At 35.9% G+C, this 27,427-nt stretch overlaps 1 protein-coding gene across 1 annotated transcript; it reads right to left on the bottom strand.

The window, feature by feature from the left end:
* Window positions 1-978: 978 nt before the first annotated feature.
* Window positions 979-27,215, bottom strand: LOC132543927 (uncharacterized). The gene is made up of 17 exons (XM_060207481.1): window positions 27,045-27,215; window positions 18,152-18,244; window positions 15,993-16,127; window positions 15,324-15,437; window positions 14,747-14,826; window positions 14,260-14,365; window positions 13,922-13,979; window positions 13,684-13,778; window positions 13,407-13,568; window positions 11,174-11,330; window positions 7,625-9,601; window positions 6,787-6,912; window positions 6,445-6,561; window positions 6,006-6,189; window positions 4,512-5,578; window positions 2,787-2,860; window positions 979-1,749 (listed from the first exon to the last, which is right to left on the bottom strand). The coding sequence occupies exons 1-17, from the start codon at window positions 27,213-27,215 to the stop codon at window positions 1,108-1,110; spliced, it is 5,358 nt and encodes a 1,785-aa protein (XP_060063464.1). The 3' UTR covers window positions 979-1,107.
* Window positions 27,216-27,427: the final 212 nt, after the last annotated feature.

The following is a 27,427-nucleotide window of genomic DNA, read 5'->3' as shown; positions in this document are numbered from 1 at the left end:
ATGGATGAAGAAGTTATACTTCACAAGAAATAGTACAATATATCAATGTAGTGATAATGCTCCATCATATTTGATGAATTATAATTCACACATATAGCTACACTTTAACAATGAGATCAATCATTTTACTGTATTTACATTTAAAACACTTCATATCAACACTGTAATGGCAGTTTTCAACACTTTATCCAATATTTGAAAACAAAATAAATCAACCTAATTGAAAATACAATATATTAACAAGAAACACTTAAAAATGTATTCAAGTATTAAAATTATTTTCTGTAAAAATTTCTACGAACATCAGGGAATATTATCTAGATAAAATTTTGATTTCATTTTTTAAAAAAAAGTTGTACTTGAATGATAGTTGGAATATTTTGAGTTGTTTTTCTTTATTGTTTGTACAGGTATCACAGTCAGTGTTGGGTATCAATATAATATCAAATCATACTATATACATAGCACTATAAGCCATGGTGGCTCACATTGGGACTATGTTGCTATTGCTCAACTGTGTTTTAAAAATCTTATGACAATTCATACTTTAAAAACCTGCAGATAAAACCAACAGAATATATTATGCCAAGATTTTACCAAATATTTAATAAAAAGTTTTAAGTTTTTGACACAAATTAATCATCAGTTTTACACAGAACATAATGTTAACTGATTCTTTAAGGGGGAATTATAACTACAATTGTAACAAAAACAATTGTAACCATAGTGATTATAACACACAGTTAACCAGTATCGACTAACAAACAACAGCTTAAGGTGACTAGTTCAATCACGTTGTCTCCACAAAGACAGACATTTCCTTAAAAATAACCCCCCCTCCCCAAATTCCTTTATTGAATTTGTGATTGTTGACAAAAATGATACAAGACAGTACATAATATTATGTACATGTAATTAGTTGCTGTTTGGCTGTAGCAGTCACAGTTCCGAGACAGTTTATGTCATTGTTGTCCTATAGCAGCACTAGAAAATGGCAGTGGGTAGCTGAGGAAAAAGTCCTCCAAAAACAACAACAAATTGTGCGGGGGTTTCCCCAGATATAAACTTTATAACAAGATAAACAACAACAGGGAAATTCACAGGGCTTTAACAACGTCCCTGCTGAAACTGACCTAGATAGCAGTGGCACTTCTCACAATATTGTCCGTACTGTGCCCCATGTTTGCCACAAAGACTACAAGCCACTTCTCCGGGAGCTATTTCCGTTGGCGAGTCCATACTATCATCATCCTCAAGTTCATTGTCGGAATATGACCTAGTAGTTGTATCATATCGTTCTTCCTGGTCACTCACATAGCCTGAATTACTGTCCATATATCCAGAAGTTCCCTCTGGTGGAGCAAAGATGTCCATCAGATCTACTAAAGCCACATTATCGTTAAACGTCACTGACTTTTTCATTCTGTTGGCTTTATTTTTCTGTTTACTACGTGATAACACAGACTTTGGCTTCACATCTAAAGTCCTAAAATCTGATTCAGATTTACTACGTTGGCGGCCTAAATTGCCTGAGGGAAGCAGATGAGCATTGTCTTGTTGGTCTTTGGAATTTGAACATGATGGGGCATTGGGACTACTGCCTTCAAACCTAGAGGCCAGGTCTCTTACACTGGGTCGGAACTCCTCAGATTCTGAGTTGGCCTCATTACTGTTTGTACACATCTGTGGTGTCGTTGATTGATGGGAAGTGATTTGGTTTTCACCTGATGGTTCTCCATGTTGATAGCTCTGAAAGTACATAAAACTGATGTGAATATTTTTTTATCTCTGTCTGAATATTTATATTTACTAAAAGAAATTTTTTTTTGGTTTCAGTTTGAATATTCATATCTAATAATACTACAAAATATTTTAACTTATATTATTTTCAAAACAGATCTTATCACAGTTGAGTCAACCTATGACCAATAAACTAAGTATGCATCAAGATTGAAATAACAGATTGAAAATATTCTCACATGAAATGATTCAGAGAAAAGCTACTCAGAAGCAAGAATCAAGCTGCATATTTCAAGCAGAAAGATGATAATCTGTTCTTAACACCTTCAGCCAGTTCAGGTGTAGACTCATGCTACATTACCTGTCAATTCTGTCACTCTGATAACATACATACTAAAACCCTTCAACAATACCCTTAATTCACATAAATACTTATAAACCAAAAACTCCTTTCAACAAAAGTAATCTTATGCTACATATCTTTTAAAACTTGAATTTAATTTGATGATAATAATGTAGTTTTACACCGAAGATATTTTAATAGTATTTTTGACCTAGACTCAAAATATCCCTTTGCTTTGTTGTCTACAATGCTAAGTCATTCTTCCGATAATTTCACCTAAGACATATTTGCTCTGCATCGATGCCTCCTGATCAATGAACCATGACTTTATGAAAGTTAGTGAATTAATCAATGTAGTCAGGTTAACGAACCACAGTGATGGAAAAGGAAAAAGAAGTTATTTGTTCTCAGTAAACTTCACAGGTAGATATGGCATTTGCAAGTGACTCATGAGAAAGTGATTGACATCCAGAACAGGTTCTATTTATGAATTACACTATTGTTGTAGTAAGTGGTCAGTACAAATGCTGTTCCTTTATGTACAACTCTAGTTTTAATGGGTTTGAGGTCAGCATCAATTACTCCTTGGTACAGTCACCAGAATGAATATCGCAGATAACCAAATACAATTTTATTTGCATTCCAAACTTTTGAGGTTCCCTCTTAAATGCATTGATTTTTTCCAGTGTATTTTTGTACTTACAGGTATGTTAGAGAGGGTGGAGGGAACTTGATCATGGGTGAATCCAGCGCTTTGTGCCTCATTGTTAGAGCAGTCTGTCACACAGGGAAAGAAACACAGGTAAAGCTTATTATAGGGCAATCCATATATATATATAGAGAGAAGCATAAATAGGCAGGCTATACACACAGTAATACTACGGTGCTAGCCCTTCACCTTCTGGTGAAAGTCACAAGAATTGCATTACTTATAACTAAATTTCCAAAATCAGCAACAAAGATAATTTGTTAATAAGAAATTTTCAAATGCAATTCCTGTGACACATGCTACCTATCATTGATAAAACTTACAATCAATTCAAACACTAGCGTGCAAGTTAATTCCTGTATTATTCTAAATTATGCCATATTCCCTAATACTGTTCAAATAGTTAGCCAATATATTCTATATTATGTATAGCTACCCAGAGTAAAAATAACAAATGTAAGAAAATTTCAACCCAAACTGTGTTAATAAAAATCAATAGAAAGTTAATAAAAAATCACGCTTGACTGAGTATTAAATATCTTATCTACAAACTGATATATTAGCTGATTTGTTACTAACTAAAAATGCCAAAGGTTTCCCCTATATTCATGATACTTTTGTTCTGATACTTTTCCCAATAACAAGTTTTCTTTCTCACAAGAGTGAGTAAGCAATTTACCCTAGGTCTAAGATCGTTTTCATTATAACTTATTTACAAAGTATACCCCTCCAGTGTGAATTCTTAAATGTTTTCACAAAAATATAACATACATTGGGTTTTATGTGAGATCGAGTGTGATGATTATTCATACATTAACATGCTAATGTGCCCCTGGGTAGCTTCCTTTAATACACATAAATATTTTGTAAAATATATCTGCCTGGCTGACGATGTTTACACCAGGGGCTTTTTAAAACTCTTCCAATTTAATCTGTACTACATGTATTATCACACGAGAACAGTGTTCTCTTGAACTAAATACATATCTGGAAGACCTTGTTGTGTAAACAGGTAATTGGTACTCATTTTACAGGTAAACATGATCAACCAGTCTACATTTGATACAAATAGCACCAGTGCTGCCTCCCTTTCTGGGTCTACTAGATCTGATAAATCACTCATTATTACACTGGTATAACATGTCCTCAATGACATAATGCCATTGTATCACAACACAATGAAATCTTAAATCATTCCTAGACCTACTTGTACCATTTAATTCAATGCTGATATCATTATTTCAAATCAGATTTTAGAAGTCAGAGTTACCATTTAAATCACAGAAGTAATTACTAAGCTAACAATATTTCTATGCTTGGCCATGGCTTGTTCAGTTTCTTAATATCTGGGCCTAGTCATTTTTTAACATACATGTCCTACATTTGATCAAAAGTGCATGTAATTTTTTGGATGAAACAGACCAATTAAGTCAACATATTAACTAAACTGACTTAAATAAAACCTGTGCCTCCAAAGTAAAGATTGATTCAAATTGCTTATAGATTATCATTTTTTTTTAACTAGTGTCTTAATATCTATTCCAGTTTTGGTCAGTATAGTAATTAATGAGTCATTTTTTAAATTTGGATCAGATTTACAAAAAAAAAAAAAAAAAACCGCCATAAACTTTAGTCTAGAAACTGACACATCGGTTTTATAGCACAAGTACCATTAGGGAGGCAGCATGTAAAAGCTTATAGACAGGAAATGGTTAGTACCTGAGGGATTACAATGTTGAGAGGTATGGTTGACTAGATGCTGCTGAGGCTGACGATCGCACTGTACAGTTGTCTGGGAGACTGTTGATGGGTGAGGTCGCCCTTGTCCAGGCTGTTGGGAGTTGCCTGTGAAGCTGGACTGACGAGCTACACTATTTTGTTTCGACTTATTCTTAACTGACCGAGGAGTTGAATGTGATGTTGATCTCACCCATTTCATCATGCCTTCCACGGGGCGAGGACTGGCTTCTCGCGTACCAAGGTCTGATGTAGACTTGGCAGGTTGAGTGGCCAGATTGGTGACTTTGCCCGACTTGGGTGGCAGCACAGTGTTACCTGGCGCCACAGACTGAGAGGGTGCATTTGGTTTACAAACCTCATTGTGATGCTGTGTTGAGTGAGCTGACTGGGGTTGGGAATATGCATTGTCCTGATGTCGTGAAGATGTGTAGCCTTGAGGGTAATAATCTTGATGATGGAAGGAACCTCCATTGTTGTGAGGAAGCTGCCTTATTTCTGCACGGTTAGCCTTAACCTGCTGTTGAGAGGGAACCTGCATCTTGTAATGGTGGTCACTTCCGTCTGTAAGACTAGAATCTGTATCAAAACAGTTATCAGAAGGTGTTGGTGTGATTGATCCAGAAGAAGCTGTCCTTCCATTAGGAATTGTACTACTATTCACCATCCTCTGCTTGTTCCCAAAGTCTTTGTTGTATACCTCTGATTCTGGATTTGAAGATCCAGAGACCTTCTGTCCACGCCGTGCCCCCTTACGGGGTAACGTTGCATATATGTCCACAGACCCATCACTGGTCTGTTGATTACACATTATCCGTTCATTAACACTTGGACTAGAAGATGATTCACTACATTGTTTGTCAGGTTTCACACTAGTCCTGTTTTCTTTGCGGTAATTTTTATTCTCTATTACACTATCTACAGAGTCTCGAGAACTTGAACGGGAATGGACACTGTTTTGTTGCAGTTTTGAGATTAGCACATTTTGTTGAACACAATTTTCCCCATAAGAATGGGATGATGAACTGGAGTGATCAGATGAGGAGACACTGAAATAGTAGAAAACATTGGTTATAAAGACAGGAAAGGGGCTCAATTAATCGGTTAATTTGACATGTTAAAACAGTTTTGCAGTTTCATTTCTTACACCTGATACTGATAATATATTGCAATTTGTTAAAATATAAATCTGCATGTATATTAACAGTAAGTCAAATAACAAGTGTTTATGTTATTAACTGACAGCAATTAAATCTGATTGGATAGATTGTGACCATTCACAAGCATTCTTTCAGATTACAGCCATTAAATCTGATTGGATAGATTGTGACCATTCACAGGCATTCTTTCAGATTCATGGATATTAAGTCGGAATATGTCAATAATTTTTAGAGAAATAATTCTACTGTTAATATAGAATTGGTTAATGATAAAATATTTTCTGGTTTTGCTGGAGGCTAAGGTGGAACATTGTACCTGATAGGACAGGGAGAAGACCTGGCACTGTCAGAGCTGGTCGTGGAGGACATTGACTCCTGACGCACCAAGAACTTCTTCTGTAGACTGCGTGACTTGAGAACACATGAATTGTGCATCTTCTGCGCAAACACAAAGGATTGCTGGGATACTGAGTTGATCCGCATTGCTTGCTTCAGACAGTCTACAATGAAAGTAAACTAGGTAAGACATTTATGTTTCAACAAAAGTTTTGTGTAGTCAAGAATGACAGTTAATGGAACTGAGCTTGATAGTAACATCATCAACCAATACATGGATGGACAGAAAGGCATTGATTGGAGTAAATATTGTATTATACTGAAGTGACTACCGTCATACTTGAAGTATCAAAATTGTTTGAAGGGTACACTTTTTCCAATGATTTTCAGTGATCGGTGACATATGTACTTGGACATACCTATTGCAGCATTACAGTAGTTGAGAGCCATGGAGCCATTCTCAGAAGTCTCCACCAAAACACATTGGTCCATCAGTTCTTCAGCTTTCTGGCACAGTTTCATAAACTCATCTGCTCCTGTGAGATTAAAAAATATCAGAATATTAACAATGATTTTATTTCCATATTGTTTTTTCTTTTTTTTCTTTTGTTTGTATGATATAATACTTCCAAATTTCTAGAGCCAGCCTAGCTTAAAGATTCTTATCTTTTTAAGTATTTGTTGGAGGTAATACAACAGTTTAACAAGGTAAATCCTGCACTGGTGTTTTTTTTTCAGAGAAAAATGGCACGATATCATACCTTGATGATATTCTGGTTTCTCTGATTTCTGGCTAGGGGCACTGCTGAATCCATCAGAGCCAGGCTTGTTTCCTGATGTAGACTCCTGGGGCATCATTTTCTGGGACATCTGGTACACTTGATGCCCTGAAGGTCAGACAGAGGTCACATTATTTTTCAGTAAACAAATAACAACTGTTGACTGTTATGGGTCAATACTGGATATTTCAAAAGAAATGCACATTCAAATAAATCATTTTTTCTAAAAAGGAGTTTGTTCTGCCATTTCTTTTTTCTTGCTAATGGAAGCCTTTGATTATGGTCTATTTCACCCTACAATGAAGCTGATAAATCCTGCTTCACCAGCCATGCACACCGTTTTATGTATTGGACTTACAGACAGGTACAACCTGTTTATCCTGCTGAGGTTCAGTGTGGAAAATTGCTGATTGTTGTCAGCATGAATTAATTAAGAGAACTGGGTTCACCGGGGACTCTATATATACAACAATATACAATGACCTTACTAATCCTTTTGATACAGAGGCTGATTATAGGTTTAACATAACATTACCTGACACAGGTAATCAACCAATTACACAGAGGTAAAAAATACAATATGTCTACCTTTAATTATTCATGGGTTAGACAGATATCCTAAAGCTAAATATTAAAGATCACTTCTCCACAGCGACAGTATTTTATGTTTAGGAATAATATAACATTCAATACATATCCTGAAAACAATTCATGTACTAATAACACATAACAAAAGAACAATAATGATTACAAAACATTATGTAAAAAGACGTATCTTGTGAGATGTAATTATAAAATACAGATTACGTAATACACTTACCTTTCCCCTGTGTGTGAGACTTGACAATGGCTGGATCATACAGCTGTTTTCTCTCCATGGCTGGGTCTGTAGATTTCGCAGATATCTTGCTATTGTCTACAACTGGGTACTGTGATTTTCCAGTCTCTACACTTGGTTTTGAGCATCCATAGTTCATATCTAAATTATATTTATCATCTGGAGGAGGAAACTTTTGGCTAGTGACCTGGACTGCAGCCTGACCTGCATGCTGGACAGACCCCACCGTGTAAGTTGTAGGTCCATAATGCCTGTCACCCTCATAACCTTGGTTGATGAATTTCTTTAAATTCTCGGCTACACCTTGTGTGTTAAGGTTTTTAGGGGGAATCATGCTTTTACTCATGAAATACTGTGCATAGGGATCGAGAGTTGTACTCCCTGTGGAACTAGAACTATTTCTATCACTGCTGCCATACCCAGAATCTCGGTGAGCGGAGTCCAGAGACAAAGTATCAAACAGGATCTCTGTGGTGCCATCTTTGTGACTCTTCACACTTGAATTGTCAGAATCAAAGCTAGTGTTACTGCTCTGACTGACACTGCTAATGTTTGATCCCTGCCTTGTAAGTTTTTGACTTTGATATTGAAGTACACTCTCCACCATATTTCTGTTTATGTAATTCTGTTTGGCCACCTTGCTATCTTGGAGTTCAGACTTCCTTGTTGGAGGAGGGGGAGGATTGGAGGTCTTCTTCTTCTGAGATAAAGTTGGTTTCTTTTCTGGTTTGGCAGGCTTTGGTGGTTTGTTAGAAGGAACAGCTGGCTTTGTTTGCTCCTTCCTAGAGAGACCGTCTGGATTTGACTGACTACTAACTTTATCATTATGTGTACCTCCCTGTGAGGCAGAACTCTGTGGTTCCGAAATTTGACTAGCCATAGAGCTCTGTCTGGAGTGTCTGTCATCTGTCAGTGTATGTGTTGAACTTTCTCGACTATGAGATGTCTGACCACCAACAGAGTTCTGTCTTGAATGGAAAAACTTGTCCATCTGTACCGGCTGAGCCTGAGTGCTCTGTCGGTTGTGAAGTGATGGCCGCGAAGCTTTGTCTCCCTGTGATACTTGTTGTGCAGACTTGCCTTTCTTGTTCCTTGGAAGCGTGGCAAGACCTGACTGTACAGGAGTATGGGCAATGTTTTCTATGTTTTCATAAGTGTGCCCTGCATTAGGTTTCGGTTTCATTACAACATGTTGGCGAACATCTATGTGATCTGCTGACAGATTCTGAGGAGCATCTTCATGGCAGATGGACTGTGTCCGTCTGTGTTTTGGGGGAAGAACTGGGGCTGTTAACTGGCCTGGCTTGGAGTTGGCTTGGTTGTGGTCACCTTGTCCAACAGAGTCAGAGTCTGAGGAGGTGGAAGAGGTTCGGGGAACCTGGTACCGTATCACATCCACGGGAACTTTATCTTTGCCTCTCTTGAAGCTATCCTTTCTGAGTGGGACTTCCCCACGAGAAAAGTTTGGAGTCAAGGGTTTTCCGGTGTGATCTGGACTGCTAATAGAGGGACGGCGATATTGGTCACGTGTTGAAAGTGTATAGTTGTATCCATCCACTGAATCGTCCTGTTTTGGCAGCTGTAGGTCACTGGGTCGTTGCTTTCTTCCGGTACTTCTCTCTTCGTGCTCAGAAGCAGATGGCTGACCTTGTCCTCCAGGAAGGCGATGTTTCACAGCAGTGTTGTTCTTAGGTACAGCGTACTCCGATTTATTCTGTTCTGCTGCACGCCCTGTCTTTCCAGTGACTGCTATGAGGAAGCTATGTTGACGATGGTGCTCAACCTGTTTCTTGGTGACACCAGGTTCCGTGTCTGGAGAAAGAGGCTCTGTAGTATTTGTAGGGTTAGGTGTTGTCGAGCGCCTGCTATTTTGAACTGCAGCTTCTGGACCATCTGGATTGGGCGTTATTGACCGTCTCACTCCATCGTGTCGACACTCGGGTTTTTTCTCAGCAGGAACTGAAATTATAAAACAAACAACACTTAAAACAAATCAAGCAGAAATTTGATGTTGATAAATTTTTTTGGTCACTGGTTCCAGCACTATTAGATAAAACATTGACACAATATAACAACAAAAGTATCTAAATATGAAACGCAATGATTTGGTCCTTTACTTCAAGAGAACATTAGATGCCACGCTTGATGTGACTTTCAACCACAATGACACTGATATCAAAATTTTACGCTTCTGCACAAAATTGTCTGATGACAAATGTTACCCAAACCTTTCTGATCATCGCCATAAACAAGATCCCAATCGAGTAACAGGACTGGTCATATACAGATTAATTTACATGAGCACAAAAAATAGCTACATTGTGAAAACAGTATTTTCCCCAGAAATGATAAAGGATGGTTACTATCTATATCTACACATAACTTCACTATCCCAGATTTAAAAGGAACTGGTCTATCATTTAAAAAAAATTTAATATCCATTCCAATTAAACAGTAATTTGAATGTAAGGATAAAACAAAAATTTCATTGCTTGTAGTGTTTCTATGATACTGGTTTTAGCCAATATATAATCATTATCAGAACAGCTTTCATCTTTTTTTCCAATATACACATTTTGATGCCTGTGTGTTATGTCTGGGCCCCATCATATCAGGTTGTATCAGGTGGAGCTTATCTCGTGATGAAAGAGCTGTGGCGCTTGTCACCTGAGCTGGCACAAGTCATTAAGTCAGTAGTATTCTAAACAGGTTCCAGGCAAACTAATGGATACTTAACACTGCCAGTAAATCATTCTTTGTTGCCTGAGTTACTAGGATTTTAAAAGTGCACCTTGGTCTCTAGAAACTACACAGTTAAAAAAAAAATTCAACTTTGATATTCCTTGTTTTTATGAAATATTCACTATTAACTTTGTATCACTATTTATACATAAAGTTAATCCATTTACACCTGTATATATTTCACTGAAATGAAATTAGGCTATCAAAAGCTCAGCTAAATCAAAGACTATGGCAAATTTACAAAAACTTCAAATAGGAAATGCTTGTTCATGGTGGATTACGACAAACCTGGAAAAAGACATTCAAAGTTTTGCCAAAAAACTCTGAGCTGGTTAACAAATGTACCTGATATTTAGACAGATTTTTAACCCTTCTGAAATTAATCCAATTGGCTTATGTAAATAGATTAATTCTCTATGGCGTGATAATTTATTAATGTATATAAATCTGAACTCTACCCCAATTGTTGACCGTGTTCACGCCAACTCAGACATATTACCCGCCTTAAACATATCTCTTGACAAACTTCCAAAACCTTTTCATCCCTCTATAGAAATATGAATAAAAAGATTATAGGTATTCATATCATAGAGAATTATTAGTACAACAAAAGATCTTTTATTGTATGAACATACATTTTTATCAAACCTTTAAACTATTTCTGTCTAAATTATCCAAACAAAACATGCTCAGGGAACTGTGACAGCCTCTAGTCTTCTATAGCATTGTAAGACAAGCAATTAAAGTATCGTGTACAATTGAATCTAGGTTGAAGACTTAAAGACAAACCTTTAACAGGGGTGGAAAAACCAGGGGCCATGACCCGCTTTTTCGGGGCTGTCTCTGTGGCGATAGGGTTTGCGTTAGGGTTGGTGTACAACAACAACAGGGGCTGGTAATGTCCCTTGCAACATTTTTCTACAACATCGTCCCAGCTAGGTCCCACCTGATCAAGAAAATAAAGGCTGAGAATTACATCTGTATTCAAGCATGCAATACTAATACCACAAACATTTACAGAATGTCACCATAGGTGTGTCATCCATCAGTTATCAAGTTATCTACGTATGTATATATTAATTGTGACTATCATGTTATTCACACACACACATCACCAAGTCATTCTGTACTTTATATAATCAACCACTATAGACACTGATTGAAACATTTTCATACCAAAGTGTGAGTATCATCCTTTGATTGGAGATAGGTAATAGATCAATTTATTCACCATTACATATATCAAATACGTGCTGATGAAGAATATCCTGTCCAGGTATATAAGACTAAAATCTTAAAGTCTAGCATTTCTAAAAGGACATAAAAGATATTTTTATTTATCTAGAATTATATAAAGATATAAGCTGTAGATATAGTAAAACAGGTATTCTCATGTAAATATACCCTAAAATGTCGGAAATAAGGCAAAGCTTATTTTCTTCACACGTAAGAAAATGAAGGGTTTTTCCAGTAAGAAAAAACAGGCTTATTTTTCATAGATTTAATTGTGGGGTTGGTTTGTTTTGGAGATTTTAAGGTATATTAATTTGATCCCAAAAAATTGATGTTATGTAGAGATAGCTTTGACTACAGCTGATAATCATCAAGGTAACACCAAATTTATAAAGACATTTTTTTTGTTAAATAAAGAATACAGAAAACTGTCTGCTTCAATATATTCCACGAACAACAGCAACTGAAAGAACATCAAGGATGTATACTGTAAAGTATCTTCTTCAAATCTACGCAGCTCAATTACAAAACATTTCCATCTGAATACAAAAAACTACCCAACACAAGTCTTCTGTCTCAACCAATACAGGCCAACAGACAAAAAACAGAATTCAAACTTTTGTTTATATTTCTTTAGCAGAATTATTCCTTGTTTATGTTTGTGTGAGCTGAGGTTAACTTTTAAACAAATATCTTGTTACACCAACAATTGTGTTTTATTTTACACAAATCTTAAAATATTGTAATCTTTTCTTATCTCAAAATCTTGTCCTGTCATGCTGTACTTAAATGGAATTTCACAATAATATACAGTAACAGTATACAAAAACCTCTGATGTTTTGTAATATTCCCTGGTCTACTTGTAAAGCCTGAGAGCGTTAGGTATGATTTATAAATATTTTATAAGCTAATAGTGTGCTGATGTAGTGGTTAATTTACCAAGCAAACAAAGTCTTTGATGTAGAAGCAAAAGACTTTTTACTTAATTTTCTTTTTCCACAATGTTTAAAATGATGATAGCTGAAATACCTGTTGTTATGATTGGCGATTTTGCCACTATTTTATACTGGATGTTAAATACTGTGTTAGTTTTACAGTGTCTAACAGGCACAGCTTCCGACAGACATGTAATCACACATGCAGATGTTTAGTTCTCTGTTTAATTAGATTGCTATAGAGACCGTCTGCACACCTGGATCTTAAAAGCAGGTATAGGAAATGTTCCCTTATACAGTATGGGTACAGAGTATGGGTACAGGTAAAAGTAGATGAAACCCCGAGTGGATTGTGTAATCTAGACACATCTGTCTGATCAGGCCTCTTTGTGAGTTCTCTGATGAAGCATGTACAATCAGTTGATTCATATGCATATCATTCCTTCATGTGGCTAATCTGTTTACAGACATGCATTTTGACTGAGATCAGGTGTGCTTGTGGTCTTTGCTGTCTGCTCCTGTGCATGTCTCATGGTAATGTGTATAGCAGAATTAGGGACAATTACCTGCTCTGTTATGAGTGTGAACACTGAGGCAGCTGTATGCTGCTCTGCACCGTACGCAGACCCTAGTTTAGTTCAAAGTCATCCAATAATACTTCTATATCATTTTGTAATTTCATTCTGTTTCAACAAACATGCCTTTCAGTTTGAACCAACTACAGATTTCATAACCTTAAACTTTAATCATCCCGATTTTTGGTGGTGGGGTCCATTTTAACTCACATCTTATTGAAAAAACAAAATCTAAGCAATAAATCACTTGAAAATCTAGACAAATAAAGATCGCTTACCTGACGGACTGTAGCATCATCAAAGTAGATCCAAACATTCAGCTTTGTGTGGAATACGAAAGTAGAGTAATGTTTTCCATAATAACAGACAAGAGCAGACAACTGCAGTTTGGGTAACTTGGAAACATCTTTAAATCCTTTCACCATAACTGAGTGAAACACCTGAAAAAGACAAGTAAACTTTAACATTTTTTCTGATGACAAAAAGATAATGCTTTCTGGTATAGGTTCAAAATTGAAGGACAGTATTTTCAGGTATCAAAGAATGGTTACTTACGTCTTGAAGGAGTATCGTTGTGCCAATACTCTGAACAACATCACTGATCATGTCTGTATTGGGTCTGTCTGTCTCCCAAACTAGTCCAATGCTCACTATTAATAAAAAGGGAAAAAAAAGTTTTTAGGTTCGCAATGTATTTTCACATAAAAACTATGAAATTGTCATAATCATGTTTACCAAAGATTTAGAAATGAACCTGATGATTTTTATAAACGAATAAAAAAAATTTACTTACCGACATCTGGACAATTGAGCAGTGTCCTCCTGATCTGAACTCTTTTTCCACAGGAATCCTGAAAACCCAAAAAAAGAAATGGAAACTTTTTCTCTACGAGGGTACCATAGTCTCATTTTTATTTTTGTTAAGACTTCCTTCTTAGCTTATAATTTGTTAACTAAAGCAAGGTTAACAATTGTATGTCCAAAAAAAATGCAATACTGTAGAAGTACTGTTCTATTAAATAAAAATTGTAAAAAAAAAGTCAGATAAAAAGAAAAACTTTAATTCAATGTAAGGTATTTCAAGTTTAAAAGAGTAATCAATTAAAGTTTATATTTGGAAATTTATCTTACCGGGCAGTCACGAATATCACCAACAGCACCTGCGTTCCTTAGTAACAGGCCAAATCTGTCTGGATGCAAGATATCACCTGTTTCGTGCATTGATCTGCACTGCGACCTGTTAATACAAGACAGACAGGCAAGTTATTTACATGTACATAATTCATCTGCAGGTTACAGCAGGTAACTGCATCAGCGATGGACTTGTTGCAGATAGCAGACAATAATTTGTAACAATAGCACATGAAGCCAGATTTTATTGCGAGTCTGCAAACAGATAAAATCCTTTTTATGCCATTTCCTTTGCATTCAAATGCAAATGAAAGAATTGAGCTGCCTGTCATCATCTGTTTCTCATTTAAAGCAGGCAGTTATGTGTTTTAATCGTGTTTAATGTGTAATTAATGTGTAAAATGCAGTCTAAAGTGGTTAATGAGTTTGTCTCCTGCTGCATGTGTCCAGGCAATTACGTAACAGGCAATCTGATAAAAACACTTACACTAACGCACTAGTGGATATATAGTGCACCAATTCATGGAAGGTTAAAGGCTCCGAGCTTGCACCGCAAATACAAACAATCTGAAAGATTGAAGTTTCAATTTCAACTAAAGTTCACAGACTTTTTTTTTACTCTCCTATTTCATTTCATGCTGACAAATTGTTTCTCTTTTTCATTTTAAGTAATATCAGGTGGAAACAGGTCAAAACTGCATTTTATTATCAAAGTGTAAACCAATCCTTCAGTGTCCCAGACATATGGTAATGTATATTTTACTTATGTCAATGAAAGTCAGGGATCAAGCCATTAGATAAAATAAGCGAGGTTCCCCCTGAAAGCTCTGATGTTACAGCAGCTTGTGCGTGACTGAGAAGATTCCACCATTTATCCCCAGACTTGCCGATGCTACCTGCCAGTGATTGGCATTTATCTGTATCAATAAACTATAGAATACAGTAAAATGATCTGCAGTAGGCCACAAATCAATAGAACACTGATGGCTATTCCATAGCTATATTTTTCTTCGGTCAGGATAACCATCGAGCAGGAAGTTCAAATGTGTTGAGGTGGTGTTTACCTGATCGAAAACAGTCATGGCAAATTTCTGGTGGGGCAAACAGTGGGGGGCCTGACAGGCATCCTCGCTGTAGGCATTGGCAATGTGGAAATGAATGCGCCGTAAAATGTTCTCCTGCAAAGTAATAGCATTTGAGGTTAGTAGAGTCTTGTTTGCACTGGAACAATACTACCCTGTTTACTACCTATCCTGACCTACGAATAAATTGCCGCAAATGGTGAGCAACACTTACACCATCACTGTGATTATCAGATGTATACTAGGGCAATCAAGATGCACAAGATTTTCTCATAGAAATATCACCATATATTTTACTTCATAAAAATCTGCATTGCAAATTATCTTTTTATAATTTCTTGTCATAATATTGTTATATATCCTAATTTTCTTCTCATAGAACCAATCTCTTTGTTATGTCTATATAGAGAATGCATATATATATACTCTCATCGCTTACATTATATCAACTGATTGTAATATTTTTGAAACTGAATTCCAAGTAGCATTATCTGTATGTTAAGTATCCTTTTCCTTTCAATTTCTTTTAATGGAATTCTTTACAATCCACTCCTAAGGGTGACTACATTATATACAGGGAATACCATAGAGCTTTACATTCAGCTCATTTTGATATAAGTAGCAGATAAGTTTAGAATTTTAATAACATACAAAGCATTCAGCAGCATCGTCCATGTGTCCCAACTGAAAGCGTTGCTGGTTGATAAAGGACTCTGCCAGAGCCTTACGTAGGGCATCAGGGGGTAGGGAGGCTTGGTCACTGTACTGGAACTGAGTAAATATCACCTGAAACAAATCAATACAGGTGTGAACGTTGGATACAAGTTTACAACAAAGAAATGGATACACCTGGGTCAGACAATATACTTGGACAGGTACTTTCCTCTCCAGAATGATCTACCTAAGCCCATTATTCTGTATGTGTAAAGTATGTCAGGGTAAATAAATTTGGAGGATTTTAATTTGATTGTATTTAACATGAGTATCTGCCACCTGACAGATCCCCGTCTCTATCACATGTAAATGTAAAAACTGACTAGATCACTATTCAAAGGATCACGATATTGAAGTTTAAAATTTGTCTGTGACCACTTCAAAGCTAGACACCTGTGTCGCTTGATCACAAACATAGAAACTTGATCCAAAAACACCCTTGGCCTAGGTTGTAATTAAATTTCGCAGTTTGTCTTTAGAAAGCCGAGAGTCCAACTCATTAAAATCCTAAATGAATGAGGGAATTAAAAGATTAAAGGTGACTTGTGTACTGTTTGTAAACTCTCAATCAGATATACTAACAAACCTTTTAATAAAGAAACAGAACTCTTCAAGTTCAACTACTTAGGGAGGTATCCACTTTTAAATGCACTTTACAGAGGTTTCGGCCTGTCTTTTAATACATGACTCACATTTCCAATCTGCACTATAGCCATGTTTTGTGTTGACTGGCTTAATTTACACAAAAAAGAACTCCCTAGTGAGTACTGCATACATATCACAACACCAAATCTACAGCCCACAAAGGTGGGCAGGTCAGGATAAGACGACTCTTGGGTTTACTATCTACAGGTACCACTGGCACGTGTCTCTGCCCAATAAAATGGACAAAGAACATTGACCATAAACCCATACCCTACATCTAAATAAGGAAGATCAAACAGAAGTTTATCACAACTCCTTCAAAGAATCTCAATCTTTCAAGAAAATAGACATTGAAATGTCAAATGTCATATGAGATCTGAAGAAATAATTGATGTCCATAGCAGTGATGCTTAGATACACTAGTTTTGTATACCTGCATGTGAGTCACGCACAAATTGGAAAATTGACCTCAGAAAAAAAGTCGCAAACATATGATTATTTATTGTGAGCAAATATAAACACTGAGTGCAGAAGAAAGAAATCAAGACCAAAAATCGAAAAAATTAATCGAATCGTAAAGAAAATGTCTGGAAAATTGTGACACGTCCAGGTTTACCGTGCTACACTATTTTCAGACAGTGTTTTCATTTCTATTGACGCCACTATGTCAAGGGTAAACAGAGAGGTGTATTATTGTACTATGTAAAGGGCCGCCTCATTGGAAAACAGTTGCAAATAAGGGCTCTGTTGACTGTCGTAACCAGTTGTTATTGAGCAAGTCACAACAGGTCAGTAGATTTCAATAGATTTCAACGGTATTATACTGGTGCTTGCAGGTAGAGAACTAAATCCAATTATAAGTCTGAAAAGTGGACAGGAATAATCTGTGTGTCACTCCATAACTACATAAAGGTTTACATCAACACTTAGTTTTTAAAGCAGCTAGTACCTAGGATAATATGATATCTTCACTGCTTTGGTCGTAGTACAATTCCACTAATCAAAATCATAAATCATCAAAATCTCCTTTTTTTCCCCCCCTTATCATTGGTAATTAATTTGGTAATTTATCAAAATGAAAAAAAGCCTATTAATTCTTAATTTAGAATCATAACTCAACGATTTCGTTTGATTAGTTGTGTAATATTCAAACAAGGTCCACTATCAAACTGCTTAGTCACATTAGGGAAGCAATCGTGTTAATGAGAAAATTACTTTAAAGAGTTATTGTGACACAGATGTAAATTTCTTTACCTTGTATTTTGTTTTGTGATTATGATATTATTGTCAGTTTTGAGGACTTTTACTTGTTATACATTTGAGGCTGGATCAAAATTATTCAAAACTTGTTACAATAGTTAGTAAGTTAATAAATATCATTTTTCGTTATCAATCCCGCAGGCACCTGAATGGAACGATTAAACCATAAAATATATTTTGCTTTTACATACCTTAAGTGCACAAAATATACAGGAGTTGCCCATACACAGATGACCTGTGAGGCGTCGATAGCTTCTCCGGAACACATCTAAGTGCCAGAATACCTGAAAATACAAAAAAGAACCAAAATTGAAATTGTACATAAAAATGAAATTCCCTGATTAATAGTCATTCCACACTTGAAGAATGATATTGAAAATTTGATCATCTGTTGATAATTTTGATTGACTTTGAATTGACACCCTGTTGACTCTTTCTATATACTCATTTTCTCTGAGAGATCTGACCATTTAATGTACATGATTTTTAAATATACATGATTAAACAGTGGTAATAGGTTATTATAGGTGACAAAAGTTGTCTGTCAAGTAAATCTGTGGTCGTGTCACATATTATTTGTTCCTGATGACAAAATGGTCTCCATAATGTCATGAACGTACAACGTGTAGCCATTTTTTTATGAAAGAAACGGTGCCTTAATGTCCGTTTAATTATACTGATTCCATCGCCCAAGGAATTACGGCTGGACTTATTATTGTAAACCTCTCCATCAGTGCACCTACACAAAGCCAGGCGTCCATAATTGATGGGCCTGTCCAGCCCCGTACTGAGCAGGTAGACAGGTAAACGGTGCATTATCATTTCTACTTGTTATGAATCTAAAAGCCATGCTTGTGCGACTCAGCACCAGAGAATCAATACAACAGCAAGTCATTGATTGGTTCCAGGACGGTTCCAACACCTGACAAGAGCAATTATCAAAGTCTGCGATAATGGCGGGAAGAGAAAATTTCAATAGGGTTCGATACACACATTTCCGTTGGTACACCCAAGCTCACACTCCCCGTTTGTCATTTATTGAATCCGACTAGATTGATACCCTGCGTCAATCTCTAGTCATCTTCCTACCACAGAATGAGGTAAACACAACTTAATTACTACAGCCTTATTCCTATTAATTCAGAACTAAAGCCTTGTGTGATGACCAGTCACACCTGGACTCATTGGCACATCGAAGGTTAAGCAGGAAAGTCTTATCACCAGGGAGCTGGCTACTGTTAGGAGAAGATAAGAGATATTAAAATACTAATTAATTACTATAATAGGGTAATTTTGCTTCATGATAATGTCAAGTAATTTTTTTTCTTAAATCTATTTTGTTTCGAGATATTCATCTGGGTAGTTTTAACAAAAATGTTTTCAATAGCAAGTTTTCAAAAACCGATTTTTTTCTTTTTTAAATTACTGTTAATTTGATTTATATGTAAGCCTTATGATTATCTCCCCAATATAAACTTACTACTTGAAGTGCATACTCCATTGCATACTCAGATTCGATGTTTTTCCCAGGGCACCTTGAGTACTATCACTGTTAAAATGAGGGCTAGATGGAGGATGGTAGTTTGTTATATCTAAAAGGAAACCTATTGAAATAATTGATTCAAAGACAGAATTAAAACTGGGTCATGTTTTTGAAATTGAATTAAAAATTGTGTAAAGATCGACTTCCTGTGATTTGATATAGCTCACTTTTAGCCAAGCATCACTTATCGTAAGTCTGTACAGGTGTCACTGGGGTATATATAGCACAATAGACACACCCATCCTCTAGACATAAACTACCGGAACATGTACCGTTAATATAAAGTACCCATTAATATAAATCACAACTTAACATATATATCCACTGTTGATTTTTGGTTGTTGTTTTTTGTCCTATTTAAAGTCAAGTTAACATCAATACAATCATCTAATGCTTTTAGAAGATTTCATTCATACATTTACTTAAAAAGTTGTGGTTGATTGTGTCTCCCTTCTGTGGCCCCCTTCCGGAGATTAAACCCATCAAAAGAGGACAGGTACACAAGAACACAGCCCTGGCAGGGACCAGTTTGACAAGGGGGCTAATATTAATGTGTAGACATGGGCTTTCTGACAAAGCAACCGAGGAAATGGAAAATTGGCTACGCTGATAAAAAACACTCAATTGTAACCTTGACAAACAAGACCACAGTTCTGTGTCGGAATATATCGCACAGGATGTTGGGAGTCATAGCCAGTCAAATTTATTCACCTGGAAAAAGTTTAATTAAATCTGATATTATAACCCAGGGGGATGATATTGCAATGACTGCAAAAAATAAATAAAACAAATTATAATGATATATAACTATCTACTGGTCACTTATACAAAGTTTGGCTGTTTGTTTTAATTGACCAATTAAGAGTAAAGCCTGATGTAAGACAAACATCCTTGACATGACCAGGTGTGATACAATACACATCAGGATTTAATCTTGTCCTAAGAACAGCCATAAAGCATAGATAGGGGACTCAAGTGACATGAAACACAAACCCTACTCCATACAAGTGATTTAGAACAGCCCAATAAAGTCACTGTCTTTATCAACTTTCATTCCAACCACTTGTGTTTATACCCTAACAAGATGGCCAATAACTTGACCCCAGTCCAGTCCACAAAGATACTCTCTTTCATCGAGCTTCGGGATGGAGATTTAATTGGAGGACCATATGCTTTTTCTCTCCAGGATGACCATCCATTGTCTTACAGTAACCAGATAGAACTGTTATCTTTGACAAGCTTCTGACATTTATCTAGCCAATATTTTTTTCTAAACATTTCCTTATATGCGTATCTTCATAAATGTACACCTATGTAATATGTACAGTGTATTTTATGTAGAAGACTAACATTTGTGTAATATTTTGTTTTCTCCGATATCTATAACAAATAATTTAAGGTGGGAAACTAGAAATCTGCTGTTGCCATGATCATGATCAGTTCATTCTTACAAGATGTCCAAACTCCAGTTACCCACAAAATGAAGGTTTATTTTTATGTAAATAAATCAATATGTTCTATTTAAAAAACTTTTTTAAAAATCCTACAATGAATATATATATATGATATCATTTAATTTATGTAAATTCATCAAAGTTAGGCCTACATACTACTGTATAGCATTCTATGTAACAAAACAGCAGTGTAAGAAATAGAAGCGGAAATGACAGCTTTCAATCGATTAGCTAAACAAGACTGCAGACTTTGTGTAGACAAATGGTCTCGGACTTCTTATTTTTACGACAGAGTAAAGAGTATGTAGGCAGGCTCACACTAAATGATCTAAGCCTTAGGGACGACTGTCTACAGATCAAGGTTAAGGAGGGATCAGAATTATACCTGCCGAGAAGTAGTATATTCTTATATTACCTGTGTTTTCTTATGGGAACTCATTGAACTCAAAATAGAAAACATAACATGATAAATCTATCTAACAATTTTTAATGTTATTCCAGCGGTTAGCAACACACACTCTGGTCGTGGCCAAGATGAACAGGCTTAAATCACCGAAGCCAGGATCATTTTTTTCTTAAAATTGTTTTATTCTTAGCTGTTTTTTCATGAACAGTCAATGGCAAGGTTAAAAAGCTGATAAACACTTTAAGTCTTCATTAATTTTTTTTACAGAAAAATATTTTCCCATTAATGCCATGAATTTGAATATCAAGTGGCAAATAATGCATGATGCCAATAACCATAATTCTAACCCTAAACAAAGACAAACAAAGGAAGGTAGCCAGAGCCAATATTTATAGGGACAATCAGAGGGTTTATCAATCAGATTGTCTGGGATATACCAGACATAGTAATAACTTATCCTAATGTGCACTCTTTTAGATCATTATTGTATTGTCCACTAATGGTCATTTGGGACAGCTAATGGCCAGTACAAGTTTGTAGACTAGTTTGTAGGTCGTGTGTCCAGGAAGGCCATGGCTTGGGGAGATAGAGTCACAGGTATGAAAATGATAGATAGATTGTTAAGCTCCAATTGTCCTCAGGCTATATTGTCAACCAGGACTTCATAAGATTTATAGATATTCAGCAATCCTGCCACACATAGGATTCACGATCCAAATCAGGTTCTCTCTGAAATGCCTTCAGCGTTATAATCATCACTTCACAATAACATTATAGAGTATCAGCTCCTCTTTACAACTTTGCTAAGACTGACACTTATTCTGTCAAATCAGTTTTGCAAAGACTAACTCATATTTGACCAAAACAAGGCTTGTGATATAACCCACCTGTTTAATTATTTGATGAAGAACTGTTACCTGCGTAACAATATAAACAATGACAGCTTCCTAGCAATAACTATGAGTAATATGGGCGGACCCTGTTACAGTCATTGATGATAAATCAATATTGTTCTACAATCATTTCACAACATATTGGTCAATTTTACTTGTAACGTCTATTTCTGGCATCATCTGCTATTACCTTGACCACACAGAAAACAAAGCAGAGGCTGACAGCTGTTCGCTAGTCTTCTGTGGTTGGTCTACCTGTACAAGCCAGACAGGTAATGATCAGGTATCGACAACCAAACGAGCTACATCAATAAGATCTTCCTGTATCTCTTGTCTGACTTTTAATTTTTAACTAAAAAACAGCAATTTTAAAAATAATTGATGTGTAATAATCAGTTATTACAGTAGGAAGTGGCTGGATCGAGTCATTTGTCTTCTATTTTCTTATTTCAGTTTAGTAACATGAGAATGTTGATGTTTATGAATGTCTCGTGTCATCACATGGACTAGTTTCCTTAAACACCTCAGCGCCATATGACAAGCCTTTTAGAGATGGCCATGCATTAAGAGCATCTTTTGTTGTGTTACCTACATAATGTACATACATGTACCTTTGTATTGATATCTAAAGATTAAAATCTGTTACATGTGTCATCACCACTAATTGACAGACAGTTGACATTATTGTGCAAGTCACAAGTATTTTTGTAAGTAAATGATAAAATTCCCATGGCAAACAGGAAAGTACTCTTCTGGTTTGGAGGTGTTGGACCAATATTGGCGGTGTCACCACCCCCTGACAGGGAGACAATGGCCCACTGACAGAACCCCTTAACACCCCGAACAAAAGCTGTCTTTCTCCTGGAAATTAAACCTTAACCTACTCCAGCAGAAAGACATCTACTTTACATTGAACTTATTATATAAGTATTTACTGGTTGGCTTGGAGATTTTAACACATTCTGTATACCTATCTCTCTTTTTGACAAATTCCCCCTCGGGGAGTAACTCTCGTCTGTTATACCAAGTTGGTCTGCCACCTGAAATCCCATCTACTACCTACTCAGGTGGAAAAACCAGATTTACATACTATGTGCTATGACCTATCTGGTTATATCTTACCTGAGTGAAGCTATCAGGTGGGCACATGTACATATAAAGGTGTATGTAAAAGCCTCACTTATGACTATCCCTGCTATACTTACGTAGTATATTGTGTTTCAGAAAACTCCATTTTCTGATACATTCTTTCACTGTTGTGTGATAATCGTTATATACACACATGAATTGTGTCCCTAATTAAATATATAATAAATTTAACAACCAAACTATCGTGTCAATGAAAATAGTATTTAAACTCATATTAACATCATAATAATAGTTTCATATACACAATATCCTTTCTTTAGCCTGTGAACTATTTCTATGAACTAGAAAGTAATGTAAGCACTGATGAATTGGACCTATCCTTAAGAGACAAGGCAGCCATCCTTTCTACATAAAATAATTTCATGGTACCTGATCACTGTATAGTTGTATTTGAAAATGGTGGCTAAAGAAAAAGCCTCTTAAGTATATACCTTTTGTCCATATGTAACAATCTCTTTTTTACTAGACAGAATATATTTTCGTTTATTGGGTTGGAATTGCTAATAAGTTTGTGACTGTATTTATTATACTAACAGCTGTTTTCATGTCCACCAATGATACCATTCACTTGCACTTGAGATATCAAACATCACCGGGAGCAAGAGTTTAGTGACAAATCGATACCGATGTACATAACATTAAAGTACCTGGTAGCTTCAAATCAAACATTCCCATGATGTCAGTGTCACATGTGTTGAATCATGTTCAGCAAAACTATATAAGCTTACATATGACACTTACTCAAAAACTGGCTGGCAGTCACTAACACATATGGGACAAACAACAAATTGTCTTTTTAAGTGGACAATTTTCCCTCTATTTTCATAATTTGTGAAATTGACATATTTTAAGAAAAAATAATTTACCATAATTTGACCATTGACTATTGGATGGAAATATGAAAAAGAAGTGCTATGTCAAATAATTACCACAGCAAGATTTTCAAAAATATGAAATATGGACAATGACTTGTTCTTCCACCAATAAAGTGATATACAACACACAATGTGTCTATTGTCTCTTGTCTGATTTATAGGTAGTGTCTTTATTACTGTACAAGTCAAGTTTAGGTGTTGAAATGTTAGACCCCAATTTAAATCAATTTTCTTCTTTTACTTACTTCATTGTTGACTACCTTCAACAAGTCAGTCAAAAAAATTGTACATTAATGTATGGGCATTTTAAATGTTCCAATAGCTACACTGACAATATGCTTATAAACATCTCTACTAGACTGAAGTCAGGCAGAAGAAACTATTGTTCCAAAGAGTTTGGTTAGATTTTTATCGATTGACCAGATGGTTGTTTTGTAGTCGGATTCTGGATAGTAAAAAGTGGTGACTGGATGGTGAGGAGTATTGTATGAATGTGTCATTGTCCGAGTGAATACTGTATTCAGGACATTCAATACCTGTGCTGGACTCAGGTGTAAGATGATAGCGGTACCCTCCACAAAATAGGACAATAGAACAGTACCCTGGACAATACCACACAGTTGTGTCCAGGTACAAACGAAGCATCAACAGGATTAACCATGTGCATCTATAACTGCCAACTGAAGCACTGGACCCAGTCCTCAATCACCTCATCTAAATAGCCCCATTCAACAAGCTCACGCCATCTGCCTAAAGTTAACTTTTTCAATGCACCTCATTGGTCAAGCCATGTCCACTTCAAGCACAAAGAGTGTCTAAAATGTTCACTCTTTCATTATGGACGGAATTGTGAAAACATGTACAACAATAGTATAATGCAGTGTCTAAACTTGGCATTAAATCATGTTTTTACACCTGCCTGTTTGGCTTACCTGTCCCTTAGAAATGACCACAAGCTTTGGTCTCTATTAGTAAACCTACAACTGACTGTCAATTCATGAATAAGTCTGTATTACTGAGTTGTGTTTGACTCGTAATGTTTTACTTAGGATTACACATCTTTGGTTTTAACTACTTAACAGATTTTTTCTTGAGAAACCAGCGTCAACAGGTGGCTATGTTTTGGCTGAATACAACAAGATTTATCAGTGGTCAAACAAATTGAACTGACCAAGAGGTCCAGTATACAATCCAGATTGTTCAACGATCAGAGTTTAAAATCAGAAGGAACCAGATTTATTTGCTAAACACTAACTAAGGTAGCCTACAACCCAATATGCAAGAAACCAAATATAAACAAATGAATTTAATAAATTTTCATTAAATCAAACAAAAAGGTTGCAATCTTTCAACCTGTTCTTATCCTGCCCTTTTACAGAGAGTTCAACCTTTCAAGTAAGCCTAAAGAATTGTTTTGATCTTAATTGTTATATGAAAAGTTTTGTTTATAAATATACTCACAAGGGAAATTATATGGTGCATAACAAAACAGAATGGTTCACTTTGTATGTTACTGATTTTTTATGCCTGAACAATGGTACAACAGGATTGATCAGGTCAAACCATATGTACAACAAATCAGCTGTTTGGGTTAATAGGCAGGAGTAGATCAACTGTAAAATCTCCGAGCAGCCATTACAATTTGTCAGGTTAATTGCTCTTGCATGATGTAGGGGCACATGTCCCATGTGACCTGTCTCAGTGTTGCCAGAGAGCATGTCCAGCTGATAACGGTTGTTGACATGTCCTATGTAGTAGATAACCAGGTGTCTGATTGGTCTAAGTCTGATAAATCGAGACTTTATCATCGTCAATAGTCTGATGTATATAACTACCTTTTCACCATTACAAATCTTTTTAATCCCATAACTGCTTTATGATAAATACTTTAGCACTCCTAGATCCAGAACATGGTGTAAATCTATACTATATATACTTAGATAGAGTGGTTGTTATAGCCAGGTGAGATAGTAGGGTCAGATGACCTCAAACACAGGTCAATGTATCATACCACAGGTGTTTGTACCATTGTTGTTTTTTTGTAATTACTACCTATGACATATAAGACATTATATCTCCACAATTAAAAAGGTATGATGGATGTGGTCCCAGGTTAATATTACTATCATTATAAATTGTGATGTAGTTTCAGTGCGATTCTCAGATATTAATTGATATGAGCTGACGACTGGGACTGTTTTGTGTCTGTCCTTTGAGAAAGTTTGGTGCCAAGAGATTGTCATCAGTGTAAATATTTGATGTGCTTATGATGCGGTAACTTCCCACAGTAGCTATATCAGTATAACACTCCATGCCCCAAGTAGGACACCAAAACACCCTGGAAACATCACCTGCTCTAGGCAGGCTGGTCCATATAAATTTCTAGCTGGGTTGTTTCTGAATAATTCATATCATCAACTCCGGATTTCTTGTACATTGTATATATATTACTGTTAATGATACAGCAGTGGCTCCATCTACAGGTGATCTGTATTCTATGTCAGTTTAAATTGATCTAAACAGTCGTATCTATTGAAGCACAAACCATTTGTATTTTGCAATTTATTTCAGAAAATAAGAGAGTCTAATGTAAGATGACTTTCAGTTGAATTTTTTTTACATAAATTCATATGTAAATTAACATGTAACATGGACACAGGTATGTGCATTACCTATAGCTAATTCTGGCAGCTAGTGATTGAAAAAAATATTAAAACTTGTCTTGATATTTTCTGTCTATAAACAAAATTAATCTTTGACTTACCTGAACAGCACTGTTTAGGAAGCAATTGTTTTCTCCAGGAGCGTTGCGAAGACCTTTGGCAGATAATGCTGATGATGATGTGTTTTGGCTTCCACGGTTATCCCATGTGTCAAACCAATGTTGGGGAGGGGCATGTCCTCCATGAGGAAAGGATGGACCAGAGTCGTCCATAGTGTTTTCTTTATTAGCAGGTTGTGTTTACATACTCTTTGATCAACGTTGTCCACTGGAGAAAATAAAACAACAAGGTCAAAAATATTTAATATGTAAATCTTTTCCTAATCTAACTCATCTTTATGCTGAGAATCAGATTATTTTAAGGCAAAGCAAAATCCAGAGAGTCATACTACAATTTCCGATTCTTTACCAATGTGCTTTTTTGT

The sequence above is a fragment of the Ylistrum balloti genome, unplaced genomic scaffold (genome assembly GCF_031769215.1).
Source record: "Ylistrum balloti isolate Yb309-2 unplaced genomic scaffold, AGI_CSIRO_Ybal_v1 Utg369772, whole genome shotgun sequence".
Taxonomy (NCBI): Eukaryota; Metazoa; Mollusca; class Bivalvia; order Pectinida; family Pectinidae; genus Ylistrum; species Ylistrum balloti.
Note: the sequence above shows the minus strand (reverse complement) of the source record. Positions and strands in the feature narration are given on the sequence as shown.

What these genes read in the sequence shown, in the direction of transcription:
- LOC132543927 (XM_060207481.1), bottom strand. Translation starts at nt 27,215, where the DNA reads ATGGACGACTCTGGTCCATCCTTTCCTCATGGAGGACATGCCCCTCCC. An exon ending in TCCTAAACAGTGCTGTTCAG is followed by an intron (nt 18,245 to 27,044) that starts GTAAGTCAAAGA and finishes TTGTATTTTCAG; the next exon opens with GTATTCTGGCACTTAGATGT. An exon ending in TCTTCTCCCTGTCCTATCAG is followed by an intron (nt 5,579 to 6,005) that starts GTACAATGTTCC and finishes CTACTATTTCAG; the next exon opens with TGTCTCCTCATCTGATCACT.